This window comes from Pseudopipra pipra, chromosome 7 (genome assembly GCF_036250125.1).
Source record: "Pseudopipra pipra isolate bDixPip1 chromosome 7, bDixPip1.hap1, whole genome shotgun sequence".
Taxonomy (NCBI): Eukaryota; Metazoa; Chordata; class Aves; order Passeriformes; family Pipridae; genus Pseudopipra; species Pseudopipra pipra.
Genome location: NC_087555.1, coordinates 39,000,606 through 39,026,679, shown reverse-complemented (window position 1 = coordinate 39,026,679; position 26,074 = coordinate 39,000,606). Strand labels below are relative to the sequence as shown.

The 26,074-nt window shown below is 49.1% G+C and overlaps 1 protein-coding gene across 3 annotated transcripts in view; it reads right to left on the bottom strand.

The window, feature by feature from the left end:
• The window catches only part of GALNT13 (polypeptide N-acetylgalactosaminyltransferase 13), a 67,509-nt gene that overhangs the window by 17,676 nt on the left and 23,759 nt on the right, over positions 1–26,074 (bottom strand). For all 3 annotated transcript variants that reach the window (XM_064661753.1, XM_064661755.1, XM_064661754.1), the window contains exons 5-9: positions 20,815–20,981; positions 17,313–17,520; positions 15,700–15,870; positions 8,683–8,800; positions 2,073–2,253 (exon numbers count right to left, since the gene is read on the bottom strand). In XM_064661753.1, the coding sequence (XP_064517823.1) occupies positions 2,073–2,253; positions 8,683–8,800; positions 15,700–15,870; positions 17,313–17,520; positions 20,815–20,981 (845 nt within the window). The remainder of the gene's footprint in view (positions 1–2,072; positions 2,254–8,682; positions 8,801–15,699; positions 15,871–17,312; positions 17,521–20,814; positions 20,982–26,074) is intronic.

Below are 26,074 nucleotides of genomic sequence, written 5' to 3'. Positions count from 1 at the left end.
CAGAAAATACCAGGACCACCTATACCAAAGCTTTTTCCTGTGCCACAGGCAGGAAATTTTGAATTCCACAAACCTTGTTCTGCCAACACCACTTTTATTGACCTGATTTCACCCTTTTCTTTCAATGAAATCGTGTCCAGGGGTTCTCTGTTGGAATTTTGTATCAAACCCTTGGGCAAACATGGGAATGTGTGACTGTAAAGATGGGAGGGCACTTTCAGAAGCACCAAATTTCAGCTGATTTGGGCTCGTTTCAGAAGGGAATGCTGGTTTTTCTTCACAGAAAGACCAGGCCCCTGTCCCAAGTCCCTCTCCAGCTCTATATTTAATGTATATCTAAGGTATAGACACACAAATACCTTTTTTACACCACTAACAGGGCACTTAAGATGTGCAGAGTTATTTTTATGGTGCTTTAATTTTTTTTCCCCTTCCTAAGGGTTTTCCAGGATGGATCCAAAATGTTTTCTGAGCAGCCACAGGACATGTGGGATAACAGGAGCACAAACCCAGAGTGATTCCCAGCTTGGAATTAAATCCTGGCACTCGAGCACTGACTGAGATGTCCTGAACCCCTGGAAAAATCCAAGCCCCAAAACAGCTTGTGGAAAAAAAGCAGGAGTGCAGCTGGAATGAGCTGAGCTGCAACAGAGGAGATGAAATTAAAAACTCCCACAGGTATTATTTACTTCTTGGTGACACTGAAAATTTAAACTGACTCTACTGCAGCAGAATTTCAACTGGAAGGAGCTTTAAAGAAGGAAAAACGGGGAAATTATCCCAGAGCACACAATAAACCAGCAACAATCACTTCCACGTTCCATGGCTGCCCTCCACCACCTGCAGGGAAGGGAATTCCTGAAGGGAATTCCTGGCACTGAGGGTTGAGCTCCCAAGGGCTCCTGCTTTCCATGACCCAGAGCATCTCTGCTGCCTCTCCCACTGACAGCCTGCCCAGGGACCTTCAGGGATTTTAGGGATAACCTGGTCAAATTCTGGGTTCAGAGACCTTCCCTGCTTGGCTGCAAATGAACATTATGGGAATAATGTTCCAAAAAAAACCCTGGGAACTGCAGGAGAGGAGGGGCCTTAAGGTGTTTTTCCTTGGGAACAGAACACAGAGGGTTTGACACGGAGGGGCTGGAGCATGTCCAGGGAAGGGAAGGGAGCTGGGAAGGGGCTGGAGCAGCAGGAGGGGCTGAGGGAGCTGGGGGGGCTCAGCCTGGAGAAAAGGAGGCTCAGGGGGGACCTTCTGGCTCTGCAACCCCCTGACAGGAGGGGGGAGCCGGGGGGGGTCGGGCTCTGCTCCCAGGGAACAAGGGACAGGAGGAGAGGGAACGGCCTCCAGCTGTGCCAGGGGAGGCTCAGGTGGGATATCGGGAGAATTCCTCATGGAAATGGTCATCAAATCCTGGAAGAGGTAGAGTCCCCAGCCCTGGAGGGATTTAAAATCCACGTGGATGTGGCACTCGGGGACAGGGGTCAGTGGTGGCCTTGGCAGCGCTGGGGGATGGTTGGACTCGACGATCTAAGAGGGCTTTTCCCACCCAAACCATTCCATGACACCACGACACGTCCACACCTCCCCATGTGCTCCTCACACCTCCCCTTCCCAGCTCCCCAGACCGGAACGCCGAGGGAAAAGCGCTGAGGGAACGATGCTGAGGGAATGTGCTGAGGGAACGATGGTGAGGGAATGATGGTGAGGGAACGATGGTGAGGGAACGATGGTGAGGGAACGATGGTGAGGGAACGATGCTGAGAGAACGATGCTGAGAGAACGATGCTGAGGGAACGATGGTGAGGGAATGATGGTGAGGGAACAGTGCTGAGGGAATGATGCTGAGGGAACGATGGTGAGGGAACGATGGTGAGGGAACGATGCTGAGGGAATGATGGTGAGGGAACAGTGCTGAGGGAACAATGCTGAGGGAATGATGGTGAGGGAACGATGCTGAGGGAACAATGCTGAGGGAATGATGCTGAGGGAATGATGCTGAGGGAACGATGCTGAGGGAACGATGCTGAGGGAACGATGGTGAGGGAACGCTGCCGAGGGAACGCTGCCCTACCTGGGGAGATGATGTAGAAGAAGTCCTTGAAGTCGTCCATCCAGACCTCGGCCAGCCTGCGGTTGTTCTTGTTGATGACGTGGCCGGTGCCCCCCGGGAAGGTGTAGGGGGTGGCCTTGCGGAAGACGTGGCCCACGTGGGAGCAGGTGACGATCTCCAGGGAGCCCCCGCACTGCCAGACCTGCGGGGAACGGCACAGCCCCGGTCAGAGGGACCCTGGCACGGGGGCACCCACAGCCAGGGCAGCACCCCACTTATCTCCCCGGGAATTTTAAGGGCAGGTTTTACGGGAACTTCAGGGATACAGCTCTGGATGGCAGAGAAACGGGGGAGACTTTAACTGCGAGGGGGGAGCGGGTGGGAAGGGGTCACTTGGCTCTCTGACCCCATCCCACTGAGAAAGGGGTCACCCCTAAGGGGGTAGTGCAGGGCATGGATTTTCTGGGATTTCGTGTTTAAGGAAACAGGGAAGAACTTTTACAGATACAAAAATTTTATATATATTTATATATAGTTATATATATAATTATATATACTATATATAGTTATATATATAATTATATATTATATATAAAATAAATATATATATAAATTATATATTATCTATAATTATATATAATAGATAATATATATAACATATATAATTCTATATATAATGATATATATTATTATATATTATAGATAATGATACATGCTTATATTTTATATATGTTTATATATTATATATAATTATATATTTCTATAATATATATTTTATATATAATTACATATATTTATATATATTATATTTATATAGTATATATATTTTATATTAAATTATATATCATTATATATTATAGATACTATATATAATTTCATTGTATATTTTATATATAATATAATTATATGTAATATATAATTATATTATATATATTATATGTAATCATATATGATATTCATATAATTATATTATATATTATATATAATTGTATATATAATATATATTATGTTACATATATTATACATATATTACACATATGCAATAACATATAATATTTGTAATATACTATGTATTATATATAAAATACATGATGTTTATCTTGTATATAATATTTATATTATATATATTATACATACACACACATTTTTATATATATATGTGAGTATAATTTAATTCTTTATTACCAGGCCCCTCCTGGTGATGAACCACCAAGTTTAGGAGCCACTGGGTGGTTTGCACAGGAACCCTGGCGAAGCCTTGTAATCAGAGCTCCTTGACACAGCCCTGAGTTACCAGGGCAACCTAATGCAGATTTGATTTAATTAGGGCTGCCTCCTTTCCCCTAATGTCATTAGCATGAGCAATGCTGTGGCTCTGTGGGCTCAGCAAGGACAACATCCCAGGGTCCCTGTTTGTAACACCCCAGGTTTGGCTGCTCGGGGACAACTTGGGCAGCTCAGGGGGGACCTCGGGCTGATGGATCCCAAACAACACAAAGAGCCCCCAAGGGAGCAGGGAAGAAACCCAAAATGCACACAGCTGGTGTGCTCACAAACAACTGGGAGGAACTGGGCAGCTCAGGAAGGGGGACCCACAACTTCCCCACCAGTTCTGCTGCTCTCCCCGGCAGGAAATTCCTGCCACGCCACCATTGGAAAAATATCTGTTCCTGGACACCTGGAAAGCCCATTTTTGGCTTTCCTGGGTGCAACCTGCTCCCTGTGACAGCTGGAACAGGAATGGGAGTGAACCTGCACCCTCTTCTCATAAAAAAAGACTTTTTTCAATATTATTTAAGAAACCCGAACACATCAACCTTCCTGGATGCTCCCATGTAAAAGGGCCTAAAAGGGCTGCAAATCCTTTCAATGCTGATGTTTGGGACAATGGCATTTGTTTGGGATAATGTCACTGCTGCTGGAGGATGGGATGGTCCAGGGGGTGGAACCCTGGACAGGATCCAGGGAGGGAAAGGCACTTTGGAGGATTCAGGGATTCCCAAAACAGGGGGTCTTGGGGATCTGGACCAACATCAAAACTCCCCCCTCCCATTTGATGATAAATCCCCCAATATAAAAACAGCTCCAGGAACATCCTGACTGCTTTCCACAAGTTCCTATCCTGTGGGATAGGAAGGACTGTGGGATTTCAGGGATCTGTTCTACACACAGGCTCTGGAATGCATGATGTGTAAGTAATAAACAGGAGAAAAATACCCTCAGAAACCTAATACCAAAAATCTCTCTAATGAAATCAACTGAACTGGTATATCTTGAATATTTTCCCTATGGAATCCTAAGAACCCTGACATAGAGCAAATTATTGCAGCCCAAAGAAAGGGAAAAATGCAACCACACAAATACATTTTAAGTACAATTTGTGAGCAAACTCTGCTCCTCCAATGAGTTCATGCACTCACACAGCTGAGGAATCCTGAAAAGCACACAGAGCTTTTCTGTCTGCTTGCCAGCTGATTAGGGATTTATATTCCCCAAATTCCACTCCCCAACATGCAGAATTAATTCCAATGTCACCCTGTACTTCCAAAATAACCTCCCAGGCACGAACCAGCCCCCGGACCCAAATAAGCCCACACAGCCCTGGGATGCCAAAGTCCAGAGGAGGGATTGGGATAAAACTGTTCATTTCCATGTGTTCCAATGCTCTGCTCCACCTGGAATCCTGCAGCTGGAGGTGAGACCTCCCACACGGGCAGGGTGAGGTTGCTGTTAATGATCTGCTGTCCCTGGGAAAGCACCCACAGAATTCCAGGATGGTTTGGGCTGGAAGGAACCTTAAATGCCATCCAGTGCCACCCCCTGCCACGGGCAGGGACACCTTCCACCAGCCCAGGTTGCTCCAAGCCCCGTCCAACCTGGCCTTGGACATTCCCAGGGATCCAGGGGCAGCCACAGCTTCTCTGCCCAACCTGGGCCAGGGCCTCCCCACCCTCCCAGCCAGCAATTCCTTCCAATATCCCATCTAAACCAGTTTGAACACATTCCTTGTGTCCTGTCCCTCCATCCCTTGTCCCCAGTCCCTCTCCAGCTCTCCTGGAGCCCCTTTAGGCCCTGCAAGGGGCTCTCAGCTCTCCCTGGAGCCTTCTCTTCTCCAGGGGAACCCCTCCAGCTCTCCCAGCCTGGCTCCAGAGCAGAGGGGCTCCAGCCCAGCAGTTTTTTTCCATCAAGAAAGATTTTTAATTGGAACCACACTAAGATACAAGTGAATTAACCCTCCCTGCCCCTGACTCATCTCCTATAGGAACTCCCACAACAGTCAAACACAAACTTCAGAGCCCAAGAACTTGTCACATCCCTGAGGAAATCCCCATTTCTGTGTCCTCTTCTGCACTTCCAACAGCTGCCAGAAATCCCAAATAAGCATCATCTTACCCCTGTCAGAGCACACACTTCCTTCCCCCGGCCCTGCTTTGGCCTACTTGGATTATTCTAAAGAATAATCTTTTTTTTCCTGGTGCAGAGATTATTTTTAATACCCTTTCCCAAAGCCACATGAGCTCCTTTCTGAGTAGCAAGTTTACAGGGCATTCTCCAACTGGGAAAAAAAACATTTAGAGAATACAACAGAAAATTAAAAATGCTTAAGGAATTCTATAAACAAGAATAAGGCTTAAGAATAAATGAGGTTTTCATTATTAAATCAGACTCTTAGAGCTGGAAGAGATTCCTGCCAGGACTATTATTATTTTTTTCCAATTGCCTTTATTAAAAGACATCCCATAAAGGAGTCATTACAGGGCAATCAGCAGCGAGCAGCAGCACAGCAAAAAGACAAAATATTGATTTGCCCAGAAATAACCAAATTATACCCCGTGGATGCTGCTCCAGAGCCCTCCCCAAAAATTCTGGGGGCCTAAAAGGGCTGCAAATCCTTTCAATGCTGATGTTTGGGACAATGGCATTTGTTTGGGATAATGTCACTGCTGCTGGAGGATGGGATGGTCCAGGGGGTGGAACCCTGGACAGGATCCAGGGAGGGAAAGGCACTTTGGAGCACTTTGGAGGATTCAGGGATTCACAAAATAGGGGTCTTGGGGGATCTGGACCAATATCAAAACTCCCCCCTCCCATTTGATGATAAATCCCCCAATATAAAAACAGCTCCAGGAACATCCTGATGGCTCAACCCTATTATTTTCCAAACCACAGCAGAGTCTCCTGTTATCCATGAGATATTCCAGGGATATCCTGCTGGATAATGGCAGGTTTGGAGCTGGAGGAACCTCCCCAAACCCTTGGCTCTCTCTGCTCCCAATTTCCTGCAGATATGTCACATTAGGTGGGTCTTAAACCCCTTTTCTGTCCTTGACCCAGTGGGACTCAATGCACCTGAATATTTGACTGACCTTTACAGAACAATTAATTCCAATAAATAATTCCAATAAACAGCACCAGGAAGTTCCCTGGCCCTCCTATGGCAACATCCCAGGGCTGGAAATTCATCATTTTATTCATTTTATTTCTATTCTTAACACCAAGCCCTCTCTTTAGGCCATGCATATATTCCAGGCTGGCAATGGTTCTTTAAATTTAAGTGGGAAAATCTTCTGAAAACAAACAAATCATGTTCTCTAATATGAAATTCATGCCCCAAAATCCATGTGTCTCCTCTCCTTGCTGCCCTCCCCTCGGCCTTATAAAGTATTTTATATTCTGATTATATTCTTATATTCTGATTATATTCTTATATTCTGATTATACTCTTATTATAGGCTTATATTCTTCTATTCTGATGATATTCTTCTATTCTGATTCTCAGAGCAAGGGCAGAGCTGCTGCCCTGCCTTTATCCCCTGGGATTTCTGTGGAGAGCACGGATGTTGCTGGTCTTTGTCCCTCCACGCATTTGGGACCAAGATTTATAATTCAAAGCTGAAATGAAGATCTTGTGCTGGTATTCTCACTAAATTTAGAGAAGTTAAGCCCATCTCTGGCTTACTGAGAGAAATATGGAATAGAATTCAAGCTGCCAAGAGCCAGAGCAGAACAGCACCAGGGGAAGACAAAATAACACCACTGAACTGCTCAGCTCCTCAGGAAAAGCTTCCAAAAACATGTGAACATTATTCAAGCAAGAGCAGGAATTAGGAATATCCCATTTAGGGCATTTCTAGACCCTTTGCTGGAAGCTGGATAAATGATCCCAGGCTGCTCTGTGTCATATCAGGTATTTATGGAATCCCAAAATCCCAAAATGGTTTGGAGTGGAAGGGACCTTAAACCTCATCTTGTTCCACCCCCTGCCATGTCCATATTCTCCAACACAGACCCTTAAACAAAACCCCCTTGTTTAGCCCTTTGTGTTGGAGTTGGGTTTTCAGGGATTGTCTTTTTCAGGATGAAAACTCACTGTTCTTCCCAAAGGAGAGTGAAATATTTTAGATTTCCCTGACAAGAACAAGCCCTTTCCATAGGAATGACCCAAAATCTGTCCCACAAAAGCCTCTGTGAGGGACAAATTCCAGCAGTAACAAATGGCCTCGAGGTTCCCCCTGCCAGGGCTTGATGTGCATCAGCAATTCTCATCTTCAAATGCCAGGGAACCTTCCAGGAATCCCGAGGAACAGCAAGAACACACTGATTTAATCTGGGACAGGCACATTTTTGATGCTTTAAAGCAGTGCCAGGCACTCTGTGCTCCAGGGAGCTGCTCTAAAACGTGGGAAAGCAGCCTCCTCACAGGCTGCAGGGAAAACAACCTCCTATACAGGAGTATTTTAGGGGTGTACACACCCAAAAAATGTTGAAATTACTCATTTCAAACACTCAGGCTCAGCAGAAGTAACTGAACCCTTCGATTTTACTGCAAAGCCAACGAATAAAGTCGATAGAAACGGCCTGAAAATGCTTTTAAATTCTCAGTTGGTCCTCTCTAGAAATACCTCCCTTATAAAAACCTTCAAAGGGGTTTCTGTCGTGGAAAATGGTCCTGGTTGAACAGGAAAGACAGAAAAAAGGGACAAAGGGACTCTCCAGGCTGTGCTGTGGGTGCCACACAGGAATCCTGGGGGTTATTGCCCGGAATTCCTGCAAATTGTGCCCCCTCAGAGCAGTTCAAAGCCATTTCCAACACCCCTGCCAACCAGCACTCATCAAAGCCTCCATTTCCCAGCTTCCCTTTCTGTCTAAAGGGCAGTTATTAAATGCATTTCCCTCAGAGATGTTATCATGCCATGGGAACACACCTATTCCAGCAGGAACACAGGGATTTTCTGCAGGATGGGGAATTTCCCTCACACAGCCCCAAAATCCCAGCCACAGCTTGGAAGTTCATGATGTCATAACCTCCAAAACTTCTGTTGAAACACATATTTATATTGCTTTATATATAAATTTACACCAATATTTGTCATCAACATCATCTCACAGGAAGCCTCGTTTCTCGTAAGGAGGGATTACTAAAATACACAGAATTTTGAAATCAAAAAAACCCCCAAAGAGCATTAAAATATTTCATGCAGTAAAAAGGGTGGAAATATTGCAGGGAGGTGGTTCCCAAATCCTTGGAAATTCAAATTAAGCCACCTAAGAGTGCCCTGAGCGTGGGGTAGGAACTCGTACAGCACAACTGTGGGGTTTTGGACAGAAAATGAAGGAAAACAGCAATTACCCTAAAAGACATTTCAAGATTCTCGCCACCCCAGATATCCATTCCTGCATCGTAAGTTCCTATCTCTTCAAAGTAGTTTCTGTCAATAGAAAATAGGCCACCAGCCATAGTAGGGGTCCTAGTTGAAAACAAACAGAAAAAAAAAAACAAACGAAAACAAAAACAACAAAACAAAACAAAAACAAAAAAAAAAAAGAAAAGGGAAAAAGAAAAGAAAAAAGAAAAAATACCTTTTGAGAGACGCTGTGGAATTGAGCAGCCACACTACAGCACATTTCACTACCTCACAGGGGCACTACACAGCATTTCTAGGCACACAGCTGGAACAGAAGCCACGAGGAATAAAAGGACAATTTGACTGTACTTGCTGTGCTCTCCCCCAAAATCCACGGGAGCCCCGTCCCAGCCACAGCTCCAGGTCATTCCCTACCCGTCAAACTGCATTTCCAGGGATTATCTGGGAGCATTGTGGTGGTGAAGTGGGTGGAATCCTGGCCCTCTGAGTGCAGAGCAGCAGCTCCAATCCCATCTGGAATGCTCAGTGAGGAGTTTAATGCCTCGGCTTTGCCTCAGAGGAGACTAAATGTGCATAAAATTACCAGGCCTAATCTCTCCTAACAGGATTATAAATCCTTACAAGCGGCAAATCCACCGGAGCGCAGCTCCCTTTGTGTGAGGGTGTCCCACTTCCCTGTCCAGGCTGCTCCCTGTTTTCCTACAGGACATGAGGAATGCCCACCCCAGCTGGCAGGAGCACAGCTCTGAGGGAGGGAACAACACCCCCCAAATCCCAGCTCTCCTACAAAACACCCACACACGGACTCGGGGGTGCAGGTAAAGAGGGTGGAGGTTCAGCCCAAACGTGTCCCAGCCCTGTTTGCTGAACTCTCAGGATTCCTGAGGGAACTGTGGGAAATCTGTGGGATTTGGGGGGGAGGACCTCCAGGCACATCGAGGTGTCATGGAATCATGGAATGGTTTGGGCTGGAAGGGACCTTAAAGCTCATCCCCTGCCCTGGGCAGGGACACCTTCCACCAGCCCAGGTGGCTCCAACCTGGCCTTGGGCACTTCCAGGGATCCAGGGGCAGCCACAGCTTCTCTGCCCAACCTGGGCCAGGGCCTCCCCACCCTCCCAGGGAAGGATTAAGGATCCTTGATCAGGAATCAAGGATCAGCCACATTTCCATCCTCAGCTTCAAACCCAACAGTCCAGTGGGTGACACTGGATTTTGGGGTGGGTGACACTGGATTTTGGGGTGGGTGACACTGGATTTTGGGGTGGGTGACTGGATTTTGGGGTGGGTGACGTGACACCAGCTCAGCCCAGCCCAGCCCAGCCCCTGCAGCAACAGCAGCAATAATGAGGGTTCCTACAGCTTCCCCTCAGTTCCACACCTCTCAGAGCTATTTTACCTCCTGGAGTCACTCCAGTGATGGGTTCAGGTCAGCTCTGATCCCCAGTTGAACCCAGTTTGATTTTTGGATACAGCCTCAGCTTCCCATTTGTGCAGTTCCTGGCAGCCAACAGGATTCCCACCCGTGGCCCTGCACCACACAAACCCCAGGTTTGCTGCATCCCACTGATGCCTCAGCCCAGCCCAGCATGCCCTGATGGCAAGAGAGACATCCAAGGGACCCCACTCCTGCCATGGGATACTCCCTAATTCCAGGCAACAGCACCTCACCCTGCATCCCACAAGGAATCCCACCCTGGGCATCCACCACTCCAACGGCTCCCACAGTCACAACATCACTAATAAACAAGACCACTATTTATTTATCTTGGAATAAGGCTTTTACACCTTTTACACAGTCTCAATCCCTGCTGTGCATCACCTAGGCAGGATTAATTGCAATCAACTCTAAGTTTAATAATTAAGTTCTAATTCTTAATAATAAGAAGATAAACACAACACCAAGAGTTTCAAGGAGCATTTGGACAAAGGTCTCAGGCACATGGTGGGATTTTTGGGGTGTCCTGTGCAGGACCAGGAGTTGGACTTGATGGTCCTTGTGGGTCCCTTCCAACTCAGGATATTCTGTGATTCTAATACACTCCTAATATTTAATCTTGTACTTTTCCTCCTCATATCTAATTTATACTCGAGAAAAGATTTTCCAGAACAAATCTATATTTTTAGTATTTCTAATACTTGCCTGGAGTGCCTTCAGCTCAAAAAACTGAAGGGCAGGCATGGAAATATCCATAAAAATGGGCTGAGCAGGGACTGCAAAAGCCCAGCACAGAAACACTTCATGTTTTTAATCCTTGTCAGACGAGATGTTTGGGAGCTGATCTTTAGCACAGACAAGGGTTCTGTTGCTGCAGGAAAAACGAGTTCCCTCAAAGGCAAAGGATGCTCTGCAGAGTACAAATACTGTACAAGGGTCTCCCAGGGGAAAAAGGAGGAGGAAAGGTTTAACAGGGCTGGGTTTAGCCCGGTGAGCACTGCCCGCTGAACCAGCCCTGCCTGAGGAGCAGCCGCTCCGCTCCCGGAATTCCCAGACCTTCCTGCAGCCACTGGACCATCCCCAGGGAGACTCAGCTTCAAGCTCCACCTCTGCCCAGGGCAACCACCCAGGTTTTGCTCCCTGAGCAGCAAAAACGGGCTTTGCACTTAAAAGAACCCCTTTTGACAAGGTCTGCTCGTTTCCAAGCCTGACGGAGCCGGAGGTTACTCCGGTGACAGTGGAATTACAGCATTTACATGGAAACAGAGAAAATCCTCAGGAGCAGCCAAACAGCAGCGAATAATCTTTGCTATCCAAACAAAAAAAATACCTCTAAACCCACTGCCACGAGTCCCTGGGGGCTGCTGGACCTTCAGAGTGAGACACAAACCCCTGCACCAACCCCTGCCCGCTCCAAGGCTCAGGGAACGTGTGCTCCCAAAGCCACAGCTCCTACTTCAGTCCTGCAAATAAACCTGGAAAAAATGTGTTCCAACTGATCCCAACACGTGTCAGAGAATGAAAGATTTGTCTCCAGAACAACCTGTAATTCAGGGGTTTCTCCTGAATGGTCCTTGGCCTCAGTTTGGTTTCAGTCCTTGCAGAGACACCTCGGGAGCTGAAAGGTCCCCATGGTCATCCTGCTTCTGAGCATTGTAAGGAATCAAGGAATCATGGAATGATTTGGGTTGGAAGGAACCTTAAAGCTCATCTGTCCATGGGCAGGGACACCTTCCACCAGCCCAGGTTGCTCCAAGCCCCTTCCAGCCTGGCCTTGGACACTTCCAGGGATCCAGGGGCAGCCACGACTGCTGTACATGACACAAAATTGGGAAGTACATTCCAAATACCCCCCAAGAAATGCCAAAATCTGACCAGCACCAACTGCCACCCCCTCACCCCCCCAGGCTGGGGGGCACTGAGGGGTGGGGGTGGCCTGACCTGCTGTCAGTGCCCTGCTCAGCCCCCAGCCCTGGCACTGCCCACGCCCATCCATCACCTTGGAACATCTGCCAGCAGGAAAGGCTTTCCCTGCCTTCCCAAAACCTGGGATTCCTTGGGCTGGAGGTACCATTTCAGGCTGTTTTGGGGCAAGGTCCTGCCCTGGGGTGTTAATTAACTGACCTGAGCAATGGATGGGTAAGGGAGGAGAAAAGGGCTGTTAGACCAGGGGTGAAGAACCAGGAGGAGAAACAAGGGGCAGAGGTGGCAGAGATGGGTGTGTGAAGAGCAGGAATAGCATCCAGGAACGGATCCTGGAGGAGAATGGAGCTGTCCAAGGTATCCTTAAGCAGCACAAGCAGCACCTGTGGATCCCCACGTTCCCAGTGCTAAAAATAAGGCAAAGAATCCCATTTTTCTGAGGAATGTCAGGAGCTCCCTCCCCACTGTGCTGCATGACAAGGAGCTGTGGGCTTTGAATGGCAGAGTCATGGAATTCATTAACCTTTCCCAGCAAATCCAGAGATTCCAAGATGATGTTTGACTCCAATACAGGACTGAGAATGGATCAGCTCCCTGTAACTCCCTCAGCAAATCCACCAGCACTGATCAGATCCACGGACTGGGAAGAGTCAGGGACCCTTTTCCAGAGGTTCAACACCTTCTGCCCTTAATTCCATAGGGGTTAATGAGTTAATTTAGGGAATGTGATGGCTCAGCTCTGCCCAGACCCATCAGCCAGCTCCTCTCACTAAGCTTTCCTCATTTTTCCAAAAAACCACTTCTGCAGCAATACAAATTACACATAAATAATAAATTGTATGTAAAATAACCCCTGGTGTGATGATGCCTGTGTTATGACTTTAAATCTAGAGAGCAAAGGTAGGAATTTATCCCTGTAATTATGGAAGATAAATTCTTTAGAGTGAAACCTGTGCAGATCACAGGGATTTTAAATTACCAAAGAGCAGAGTCTGAGGGCAGCAATGGTGTTACAGACATGCACACAAGGGTCACCCAAGGAGGTTTGTGTTTTCTGCCTGTTCCACTGATTACAGAGAAAAATAGGAATAAAAACACGAGGCTGAAATGATGTGAGAGAACAGGGAAAGCAACATGGAATTAAAAAAATGAACTCACCAATTTGCTTCTACACTTTTGGCCTGGCTTAGGCTGGTGGTGATTTTACCCCCCTGTTTTTTGAATATCCAGCTGCCAAACCTATTTGTAACTGAGCTCAAATGTGACTTTTTTCACAGAATCCTGGAATCCCTGAGGCTGGAAAAGCCCTCCCAGCCCATGGATCCCCCCTGTGCCTCATCCCCACCTTGTCCCCCAGCCCAGAGCACTGAGTGCCACGGCCAGTCCAGGGCTGGGCACTCCAAACCTCCCTGGGCAGCCCCTGCCAGTGCCTGACCACCCTTTCCAGGAGGAAATTCCTCCTGATGTCCAACCTGCCCCCTGGCACAGCTGGAGGGTAGAACTCAGCTCCTTGGATGTGGAATTTCTGGTGGTTCCTGATGTGCTGGTGAACACGGTGGAGGTGCTGGTTGGACTCAATGGTCTTAAGAGGCCTTTTCCAACCTAAATGATCCCTGATTCCTGCATTCTTCTGGCACCAAAGAGCCTGGAATGCCTAAACCAAACCCCAACACTTTGGTCTCAATCCAGCACAAAGAGCCTCCTCCTCACTCCACAGCTCTTGTGTGAGTGACAATTATGGCACATGTGGCATAATTGACCCCCTCACCCACACTCTGCTCACCAACACCCCTCTGAGGGGAGAATCCCACAAAATCCCACCTAAAAGCTGAAGTGTGGGGAAAAAAAAAAAAAGAAATACAAAACCCCCCATTTTTATATTTTAACAATTTGCAGAGTCAATGACTTGTCTGAGTCAGGGTTAATTTTGAGCCCCGCTCCATCCCAAGGGAAGGAAATAAGAACTGGGAATTGCCTTTCTTTGGAAACTCCCTGTGACTCCCTGTGACAAAGGGAAATTTCCAATTTCTCTTTGGAAATTCCCTTTCCCTCCTCTGGAAAATCTCTGTGGATTTGGGAGAGCTGGGATGGACAGAGCACAGAGAGGCTCTGCAGCTCGTTAGGGTAATTAATTAACTCTCCCAACTTCCACCCACACCTGAGCTTTAAAGAAGGAGCTGCTGCCTGAATTCACAGCCCAGAGAGAACATTTTAGATCCTGAGAAAAACAGTTCTTCTGACTCCAAAATAGCTTCACCCCCTCCCTCCATTAAGGACTTCCTGGCAACCCTCCTTGCTTTTCCTGGGAATAAAACCTAAAACACCCAGCCCTTCCCTCATTCCAGGCTTTGAAGGACAAGCAGTGACAGATTTTGGCCATTTTCTGGCAAAATTAATGGTGAAAGGCTTTTTCTGGCCCCTCCATCCCTGCACTACCTGGACACGCCATCCCCCTGAGCTGCCTCTCCTTCTCCCTCCCTGCTCCAGGGATGTGCAGCATTGGAATTCTGCCCACTCCATCCCACCTTCCACGGGTTGGAAATCATTACATCCACTCAGAAAAAACCTTTTTTTCATCTATTTTTGAACTTCCCCTGAAGCCACAGAAGCCGTTAGAGCTGAGCAAATAACCCCTCACCAGTAATTTATTCAATTTGTTCCCTTTCAGCTTCATTTAGAATTTGGGAAGAGGTTTTGTTACACTCTGTGGTTCCAGCAATTAAATGGAAGAGGTCAGGACAGGCTCTTCCATCATCTCTGGCTCAGGGTGCACAGTCATCAGTTCTATGGGCACATGTGGCACTTGGTCCCCTGACCCCTCCACCCTCACTCTGCTCATTAACACCCCTCTGATTGGGAGAATCCCCCAAAATCCCAGCTAAAAGCTGGGGGGGGGGGGGGAAAGCAATTAAAAAATGCTTTTAGATCATTTTTGCCTCAGGGTGCACAGTCATCAATCCTATGGGCACTTGGTCCCCTGACCCCTTCACCCTCACTCTGCTCACTGACACCCCTCTGATTGGGAGAATCCCCCAAAATCCCAGTTAAAGATGATGGGGGGGGGAAAAAAGGCAATTAAAGAAATGCTCTTAGGTCATTTTTGACTTGGGGTGCACAGTCATCAGTTCTATGGGTACATGTGGCACTTAGTCCCCTGACCCCTTCACCCTCGCTCTGCTCACTGACACCCCTCTGACTGGGAGAATCCCCCAAAATCCCAGCTAAAAGCTGGTGGGGGGGGGGGAAAGCAATTAAAAAATGCTTTTAGATCATTTTTGACTCAGGGTGTACAGTCATCAGTTCTATTTGCTAAGAAAACAAGAGCTTCAAGTGCAAAAATCATCACAGCTGAATGTTGGGGTTCAGCGTCCGAAATGCTCAGAAACACCTTCTGATATTTGGTTAAAAAACCAGAATAAAAAGGCTGTTTGCAGAAAACTAAGGGAGGGAGCTGAGCAGGCAGAAAGATTGGTGAGGAGGAGATGAAATGGGCTTTCTCAGCTCTGCTGCAGCACTAAGGACAGGGCAGAACTTGGCCTTCGCTCCCCACAACTCCCCGACGGGATCTCGGGAGAACTTTGGGAATTGTGGGTTACTGCCTAGGGAAGCACACAGAGAGCAGGCCTGGGGCAGGGCCTCACCTGACAGGGAGGGTCCTGTCCCCTTTCCTCCTGTCCATCTCCCTCTGGGGCACGGGGTACCAGCGGAAGTTGAGTTTCCAGTTGAAGCCCCCGTAGGTCATGTCGGAGCCCGCCATGTACTCGAAGGTGTCATCACTGATCACGTCGATGATGGGACACACCACGGTTTTCCTGCGGGGGAAAAGGCACCTGGAGCTCAGCAGGGCATTGATAATGGTGTTTTTAGTGTCAGCAGGGGGGATATTGCAGGGATTTGGGGGGTTGTGTGCAGGGGAAAAGGGGGGGAAAGGGGGAAGAAAAGGAGGGAAAGAAAAAGGGATGAAAACGGGGGTAAAAAGGAGGGAGAAGAGAGGGGAGAAAAGGGGGGGGAAGTGGGGAGAAAAGAGGAGGAGAGAAAAGGGGGAGAAAAGGGGGAGAAAGAGGGAGGAAAAGGGGGAGGAAAGGGGGAGGAAAGGGGGAGGAAAGGGGGAGGAAAGGGGGAGGAAAGGGGGAGGAAAGGGGGAGGAAAGGGGGAGGAAAGGGGGAGGAAAGGGGGAGGAAAGGGGGAGGAAAGGGGGAGGAAAGGGGGAGGAAAGGGGGAGGAAAGGGGGAGGAAAGGGGGAGGAAAGGGGGAGGAAAGGGGGAGGAAAGGGGGAGGAAAGGGGGAGGAAAGGGGGAGGAAAGGGGGAGGAAAGGGGGAGGAAAGGGGGAGGAAAGGGGAGAGAAAGGGGAGAGAAAGAGGAGAGAAAGGGGGGAGAAAAGGGAGGAGAAAAAGGAGGAGAAAAAGGGGAAGAAAAGGGGGGGAGAACAAGGGGGGAGAAAAGGGGGGAGAACAAGGGGGGAGAACAAGGGGGGAGAACAAGGGGGGAGAACAAGGGGGGAGAACAAGGGGGGAGAACAAGGGGGGAGAAAAGGGGGGAGAAAAAGGGGGGAGAAAAAGGGGGGAGAAAAAGGGGGGAGAAAAAGGGGGGAGAAAAAGGGGGGAGAAAAAGGGGGGAGAAAAAGGGGGGAGAAAAAGGGGGGAGAAAAAGGGGGGAGAAAAAGGGGGGAGAAAAAGGGGGGAGAAAAAGGGGGGAGAAAAAGGGGGGAGAAAAAGGGGGGAGAAAAAGGGGGGAGAAAAAGGGGGGAGAAAAAGGGGGGAGAAAAAGGGGGGAGAAAAAGGGGGGAGAAAAAGGGGGGAGAAAAAGGGGAAAAATAGAGGGAAAGGGGAGAGGGGGAAAAAGGGGAGAAAGGAAGGGAAGAAAGAAAAAGGGAGAGAAAAGGAGAGAAAAAAGAGGGAATGGGGAAAAAAAGAAAGATATGGGAAAAAGGGGGGGAGAAGGGAAAAGATAAAAGAGAAGGAAAAAGGGTGCAAATTGCAGTGAGTTTTGGGGGTCAGACAGACAAGAAGCTGTCGCTGGTAACAAGCAGGGGAAAGCTGCCACTGGGGTGGGAACATCCAGACCTTGGGGAATATTATCACATCTTTATTTAGAAATCAGATTCTGACACCAGTATCAGAGAACAATCTGATGGATTAAAACCCAGCTCTCCCTTTTGAGCTCAGTGAAGTGTCTGAACCCCGATTCCTGGCACGGTGAGGCCCGGGAAGAGCCCGGAGCTGATCCCTGCCCCTGGAGCCAGGATTGCCTCACCTGTCCTCCTTGATCCTGGCCAGCAGAGGCTCCAGCCAGCCCAGGGTGCACTCACAGTGGGCATCCAGGAAGGTGATCACCTGGCCCTTGGAAGCGGCGGCCCCGCGGAGCCGCGCCCGGATCAGCCCCGAGCGCTGCTCCATCCGCAGGATCCGCACGGGCACCTCCAGGGTCTTCACGTAGTTCTCCAAGGAGGCCTTCAGAAACTCTGCCAAACAGAATTGGGGGAGGAAACAGAGAGAAAATGTGGGGTTTAGAGAGGTTCAGCAGCTGTTGAAGACTCCAAAGGACACACAACTCCCCCCCCCCCACTTGTTGGAGCAACTCAGGGGGGTTGGAACAAGATAAGGTCCCTTCCAACCCAACCCAACCCAACCCAACCCATTCTCGGGTTCTCTGATAAAATCACAGGAATTTGAAATAAATCACAATCAATTATTTCCTGAAATAAGCCAGCAAAGAGTGAGTGGAAATCAAAGCCCCTTTGGCCGATTTGCCAACGGTTCGATCCAAAAAGGGTCGTTTTGGATGAATTCAAACATTTGAGCTCTTTGGCTCCTCTTAGGAAAAACTGGAGTTACTTGGCTAAAATCTTCCTCCACCTTCTGGAACAGAGGACCATTAAGCCACTTAATGAACAGGGAAATGCAGGAGAGTAATTAGAGTTAAGTTAATGCTCCATGAGGCAGAACTAAAGGACGGAGTCGCTGCATCCTCTGTCCCTGGAGCAGCTGCAGCTCCAGGTTGTATTTGCCATTAGGCACATTTGGCTACTCCAGGGTAATTTATCATTCCATTGACTCCATTTAAAGAACGTTGTGTGATTCCTTTTGCAGGTAATATGAGTTTCACATGGAGACAGTTTTCTTTCTAAAGCCTGAGTTTAAAAAAAGAACAGGGAAAAAAAAAAATAAGAGCAAAAGAAATGAACCCCAAATAGGAGCAATACAGGCAGGGGTTGGAATGAGATGGTCTTTAAGGTCCCTTCCAACCCTAACCATCTTGGGATTCCATGAAATTGGCTCAGTGTGGATATTCAGGAAAATCTGAATCACAGAATGAGGAGGTGGAGAGACAGGGAGAGATGTGGAAAAGGACTGACCTTTAGAGGAACGTGAAACATTAAACTGCAGGGCAAAAAAAAGCACTGATGGAATTCTGGATACAACCTCAGAGCCCCTTGCAGGGCCTAAAGGGGCTCCAGGAGAGCTGGAGAGGGACTGGGGACAAGGGATGGAGGGACAGGACACAGGGAATGGCTTTAAACTGACAAGAGCAGGGTTAGATGGGATATTGGGAAGGAATTCCTGGCTGGGAGAGTGGGGAGGCCCTGGCACAGGTTGCCCAGAGAAGCTGTGGCTGCCCCTGGATCCCTGGGAGTGTCCAAGGCCAGGTTGGAGCAACCTGGGCTGGTGGAAGGTGTCCCTGCCCATGGTGGCAGGGCTGGACTGGATGACCTTTAAACATCTCTTCCAACCCAAACCAGTCTGGGATTTTATGAGTTACACCCTGACAACCCACCTGTACCCCCCTGTCACTCCCTGTCAGCATCTCCACCTCTGCCCACACTTCTGCTTCTGATCATTGCATGGAATCATGGAAAGGTCTGGGTTGGAGAGGACCTTAAAGCTCATCTGTCCATGGGCAGGGACACCTTCCACTAGCCCAGGTTGCTCCAAGCCCTGTCCAACCTGGCCTTGGATGCTTCCAGGGACGGGGCAGCCACAGCTATTGATAAAAAACTGGAAGCACATTCGAAAAAAAAAAAAAAACAAGAAAGGCCAAAACCTGAGCAGCACCAACCCCCAGCCACCCTCCACCCCCTGCTCAGGAGGGGACCCTCAGACTGCACTGAGAGAAGCCCTGGGGTGGGAATTGCTGTGCCCCATGAGCCAGAGCAAGGCCTGAAGAGTTAACTCAGAATGCAGGCTCTGAGCAAAAATTAAAGAACCATCACTCAAGGACTAGCAGAAGATAACACTTCACCGAAGAATGCTGACACACTGGCACAAAAGAATAAAAAGTAAGAGCACGGGGAAATAAGGAGCACCAAAAATGTATGTAACACACATACATAAATAGACAAAAGGAAGGAACATGGAGAGAGAAGGGGAAAGAGAAGGGCCAGAGTCCAGAAACTCCTGCCAAATCCATGTTGGAGTCAGCAAAACTAAGGGAAGGTCAAAAGTTTACCTGAGGGAGAAGAGCAAAAAGGTGACCCCTGAGGCTGAAGTAATGGGAAGTACCACTGAGATTCTCCCCAAAATGATGACCCCGCCCCTGACCCCACCCTAACTCCACCTGCTATGAATATTATAACTAGATGTTGCAATAATATGCATGTAAAGATGACCTAATTTCTCACAAAAATTGTATAAATAGTCTAACTCCTCAATGATTACTTCAGAACTCTTTGTCCAGCATGAGCTGGGAGCTCCCCAACGTTGCCTGTGATGCCTTAAGACCCTTTTAGTTTTTTGATTTTCCTGATTTTATAAGCTTTATAAGCAGTTATATAAGTAGAAGTAGATTTTAGAAGCAACAGCCCTTATTCACTTACCCTTTAGCACAATAGTTTACACATTGCCTGCCCCATCACCCCATTCTGTGTTCCCCATATCAATTCCAGCCCTGAATTCCAGTAGAAAGTGTTTAGTCTTTTGTCAAGGCAAGGCCTATGCTGTTTAGAGAACACTCATATCTTGGCCTGAACCACAGAAGACAGTCAAGAACTGGGTGACCGTGTACCCTTGGTGCTCTGAAGAAGATGAAGATGATGAAGAAAAGCCCCCAGACCCAATTCCCAAGGGGTGGACCAAGGCCAAATCTTGGATTGGTCGGGCAGTGTTATAAATTGTAACACCTGAACACAGCCTTGTGACCTTTATGCCTGGGCCCAAATTAAACCCTTTTCTTATCTCATCTCCAATTAACTGCTCCGGAGGTTTGTTTTTTTTTCCTCAGGTCCTATCAGGCATCACCTGTAACAAATCCCTTGCTGCTTATAGACTCAAAGATTGTCCCTGAGCGGTCCCATCATGCCTTTTGGGGGGCAAAATGGGCATCACCTGCAATAAATCCCTCGTTGCTTAAACGCTCAAAGATTGAGCGGTTCCACGGCGCCTTTTGGGGGGTAAAATGGGCATCACCTGCAATAAATCCCTCGCTGCTTAAAGACTCAAAGATTGGCTCTGAGTCGTCCCATCGTGCCTTTTGGGGCATGAAATGGGCATCACCTGAAATAAATCCCTCACTGCTTAAAGACTCAAAGATTGTCTCTGAGTGGTCCCATCATGCCTTTTGGGGCATGAAATGGGCATCACCTGAAATAAATCCCTCACTGCTTAAAGACTCAAAGATTGTCTCTGAGCGGTCCCATTGTGCCTTTTGGGGCGCAAAATGGGCACCACCTGCAATAAATCCCTCACTGCTTAAAGACTCAAAGATTGAGTGGTTCCACTGTGCCTTTTGGGGGGCAAAATGGGATCCCAGCCAGCCCCACCTCTCTCGCTGGCGTCGTCCACCAGGATGATCTCGCGGAGCAGGCGCGGGGGCGAGCGGTTGATGACGCTGGCCACGGTGCGCAGCAGGGTGCTCCAGGCCTCGTTGTGGAACACGATCACCACGCTGGTGTTGGGCAGCTCCTCGGGGTACACCTTCGTCTTGCACCTGCCCCGGGCACAGGGAAAGGGAGGTCAGTGTGTGAAATATCCCCATGGGAGGCTGAAACGGTTCGTGATTTACGCGTTCTAGGATTGCCGAGGGACTCTTGCAGGCTTCTGCAGGGCTTTTGCATTAGACCTCTGATGGCCCATCAAAGCCCATCCCCAACCCCCTCTGCCAATCTTGAAAGGTGGGAAAAACCCTTTGGCCAGGCCCCTCATGGGAACTCATCACAGACCCAGGAGAGGTTGGAGGCTCGTGGTGTGGCCTGTGACACCAACCATGGATATAATAACTCATAACTTCTTGGAGTGTGGGGGCTTCCCTCCTTCACCCCCAACAGAACAAGGCCACCACTTCAACTGACAGACATGGAAGCTGCAACTCCCAAGTTCCATCGCTGGACCCCGTGGACAGTGACCATAGACATCTGTCCACTCTCAGCTTTTCTTTCCCTTACTCTCCCTTACCCTTATCCTGTCTTTCCTTTCTCTCCATTATGCATTTTCCCCCCAGGGGTTATCCCTGTGATAGATGATATAGATGACAACAGCCAAAATCATAACATACCTGTTCAAACAAAAGTGTTAAAATGAACCCTACCTATATATGTTTAAAATAAACCCTACCTAGACATGTTTAAAATGAACCCTACCTATATGTGTTTAAAATGAACCCAACCTATATGTGTTTAAAATAAACTCTACCTATCTATGTTTTCAAACACCGATTATTCCGTGTTGTTTCACTCTAATCCACCCCAGGGGAATTGTTGATAAGAACCTGGGTTACCACCCCCCCCCTTTTTTTCTGGGGTGGGTTGTAACAGTCCCCAAAGGGCTCTACTGAACGGGATGAGGTTCAACCAGGCCAAGGGCCGGGTCCTGCCCTTTGGCCACAACACCCCCCGGCAGCTCCAGGCTGGGCCAGAGGGGCTGGAGAGCAGCCAGGCAGGAAGGGAGCTGGGAGTGGGGATGGACAGGGAGCTGAACAGGAGCCAGAGTGTGCCCAGGGGGACAAGAGGGCCAATGGATCCTGGCCTGGATCAGGAACAGGGGGGCCAACAGGGCCAGGGAAGGGATTCTTGCCCTGGACTCAGTGCTGGTGAGGCCACCCCTGGAGTGCTGTGTCCAGTTCTGGGCCCTCAGCTCAGGAAGGACATGGAGGTCCTGGAGCAGGTCCAGAGGAGAGCAACGAGGCTGGGGAAGGGACTGGAGCACAAGTGCTGTGAGGAGAGGCTGAGGGAGCTGGGGCTGTTCAGCCTGGAGAAGAGGAGGCTCAGGGGAGACCTCCTCACTCTCTGCAACTCCCTGACAGGAGGGGGGAGCCAGGGGGGGTTGGTCTCTTTTCCCAGGCAACCATCAGCAAGACAAGAGGGCTGGGTCTGCAGCTGTGCCAGGGGAGGGTTAGGTTGGAGATTAGAAAGAATTTCTTTCCAGAGAGGGTGCTCAGCCATTGGAATGGGCTGCCCAGGGAAGTGGTGGATTCTCTGTCCCTGGAAGTTTTAAGATGAGACTGGATGTGGCATCAGTGCCATGGTCTAGTAACCATGGTGGTAGTGGATCAAGGGTTGGACTGGATGATCTCGGAGGTGCCTTCCAACCCAGCTGATCCTATGATTCTGTGATTCTATGAAAAGGGCTGGGAAGCAGCCATGGCACCGCCCCGGGGGAACCTGCCGTGTCCAGGTGGTTGAAGGGGATGGAGAGGAAGGGAGGAGGCAAACTGGAGGTACAGGCACTGAAACACTGATTGCTGTGAGGGGAGGCTGCTCTGCATGGGAAGGTTTGGCTTTTAGCAACCCTCTGGAGGAAGTGAGACATCAATTAGTTTTCACTGAACTCCCTCACAACAATTTTCCCGAGTCTCTGATTCACTCCAAAGGTTAAGCAGCAAAGCTCAGCAAGAACACAATCACACAGGGGATGTACCATCACTATTCCTGCTCTCAAAGCCATTCCCATTTGCAGGAAGTGGGGTGTTAAACAAGCACAACCCCAGCCAAAGGTGACTGATCTGTGCCCTGAGCTCCACCTCACTCCTGGTTGGGCACGGTCACGCTCTGCCCCTGGTGCTCATCCACCTCTTTCCCTGAAGGAATTTCCCCAGTATCCAACCTGAGCCTCCCCTGGCACAGCCTGAGGCCGTTCCCTCTCCTCCTGTCCCTTGTTCCCTGGCAGCAGAGCCCGACCCCCCCCGGCTCCCCCCTCCTGTCAGGGGGTTGCAGAGCCAGAAGGTCCCCCCTGAGCCTCCTTTTGCCCAGGCTGAGCCCCCCCAGCTCCCTCAGCCCCTCCTGCTGCTCCAGCCCCTTCCCAGCTCCATGACACAGCTTCCCACAGTCTGTACTCCCACTGAGCCCCTGCCCAGGGGCTGTGAGCACACAACAGATAAAACTGAAACCAAACAGTGACTCACAGACTCATTTTTCCAATTCAGAAATCCAGCCCATGCTGAAGAATTGATGGATCAGTCTCCTGCTCCTCACAGGCTCCCAGACACTCGGGCTCCCTCCCTCCCCCCCCTGCACTGTACAATACTCACTGATTGTTAACTCACACAACACTGGAATCCCTGTCCCACAATCCCTGTTTTCCTTCCTGCAGCCACCAGCTGTCACCTTATGAATACACATGAAGTCAGTGCAGCTGTTTGAACGGCAGGAAAACACGTTTCCCCATGAGCAGTGACATGGAAACAGAGCAAAACTCTCCCTGTTCCCCACTCTTCCCACGGGACGTGGGCAAACTGTGGGAGCAGCAAGGTTTGCACCAGGATTTTCACAGAACTGCAGAATTTCAGACTGGCTTGGGTTGGAAGGACCTTAAAGCCCATCCAGTGCCATGGGCAGGGACACCTTCCACCAGCCCAGGTTGCTCTAACCCCATCCAGCCTGGCCTTGGACACTCCCAGGGATCCAGGGGCAGCCACAGCTTCTCTGCCCAACCTGGGCCAGGGCCTCCCCACCCTCCCAGCTGGGAATTCTTTTCCAGTATCCCATCTAACCGGCCCTCTGGCAGTGGGAAGCCATTCCCTGTGTCCTGTCCCTCCAGGTCCTGCTAAAACACGATCTCACACAGGGAATATTTCCAATTTTTGAGGCAGCCCTGCCCCTTGCAATTCCCAGTGACTGCTGGGGTGGGAAGGACTCTGCTCCAGAGGGGCTGGAGCAGCCTGGGGGGACACAGGGACTGGCCTGGGATGAGCTGCTGAGGAAAAGCAGAGCTGAGATAACACTGGGCTCCCTTAAATGTGTCAATCCAACATGTTTTCCTGAAGTGCATCCCACGGGACAAATGGATTAGACATGAATGCCACAAAATAAACCCATTTACTCTCCTTTATCTGGGCTGAATTGCAGGAACAGCAAATACTGGTCTCACCTAAAAAATCTAGGCAAGGCTTCCTGCCCTGAGCAGGGATTTGAGGCACGGGAGGATTTTCATGGATGTTTCACCCAGGAAATTCTCACAGACATTGGTTTCCAGTCCTGAACTGCTCCTTCCTGAGCCTTTCCCCCCACCCTGGGACCACCTCTCAAGGGTTTTGCTTCACAGAATCCACCACTAAACTGTAGCACCACATTCAAGCCATGATTCCTCTCTAAAAAATCACGTTTCTGCTCAGAAGTGGATGCTCCTAAGCACAAATACTCACACAGGAGCTACTTTCAACCTACATTTCAGTAAGAAAATCCAATTATAACGGTCTAGCAATTTGGAGACAAGCACTTGCAACCTTACTCAGCCAGAAAAGATTGAAGATGGATTTCTTCCCTTGCTGCAGAAAATACTAGGAAATAGAATTAAGCATTTCTCTGTTGAATTAAACTGGTTTAAGGTTTAATCAATAGCTACTTCAAATCAGAGCTGGCACTGATTAAAATCTTCAAGTTGGCCATTCCCAACAGGACTCAAGCAGCCAGGGGACATTCTTTGGGAGTCGATTCTGGACGTAATGGGAGGCAAAATAAACTGTTTGTGTGACATCACACTCAGGAGATGGCATTGAAATACCAACCCCAGAGCCACATTGCTCCCAGAGAGCTCCTGGGAGGGGGATTTTGGGGGGTCCTCAGGGGGGAACTCCTTCCCACACAAACCAGAGCAAACTCTCACTGACTCTGGAGCCAGGCTGGGAGAGCTGGGGGGGTTCATCTGGAGAAGAGAAGGCTCCAGGGAGAGCTGAGAGCCCCTTCCAGGGCCTAAAGGGCCTCCAGGAGAGCTGGAGAGGGACTGGGGACAAGGCAGGGAGGGACAGGACACAGGGAATGGCTTCCCACTGCCAGAGGGCAGGGAGAGATGGGATATTGGGAAGGAATTGCTGGCTGGGAGGGTGGGGAGGCCCTGGCCCAGGTTGGGCAGAGAAGCTGTGGCTGCCCCTGGATCCCTGGAAGTGTCCAAGGCCAGGTTGGAGGGGGCTTGGAGCAACCTGGGGTAGAATCCACCACTTCCCTGGGGAGATCATTCCACAGGCTGAGTATTCCAGGGCTGAAACACTTTCCTGTCACTTGTTACCTGACCCCACCTTCCAGATCACTTCAGATCCCTCTGGCCTCGAGTTTTCTGCTGCATTTGGTGCAGCTGCACCACAACCAGACACAGGCTGAACCCATTTCCACCTCGATGACACCCATCTGATTTATCACCTTCACACCCCAACAACACCCATCTGATTCATCACCTTCACACCCCAACAACACCCATCTGATTTATCACCTTCACACCCCAACAACACCCATCTGATTCATCACCTTCACACCCCAACAACACCCATCTGATTTATCACCTTCACACCCCAACAACACCCATCTGATTTATCACCTTCAGCCCTGGGTCCCATCCCTCCCTCCCCAGCTCAGGATCCCCCCTGACACAGCAGCACCCACACACTGCACAGCTCATCACAAATTCCCCACCAGACACGTCCAGCAGGAGCATTTTTTTTTGATTTTATTTCCTTCTCCTCACCTTTTGCCACAAAAAAACATCCCAAACCCTGCATTGATAAAGGGAAAATCACAGCCAGTGCAAACCTGGGCCCTCCGTGCCCGTGTCAATAAAAATCAGTCTCTCTGTCACACGCTAAACATATTAAACCAT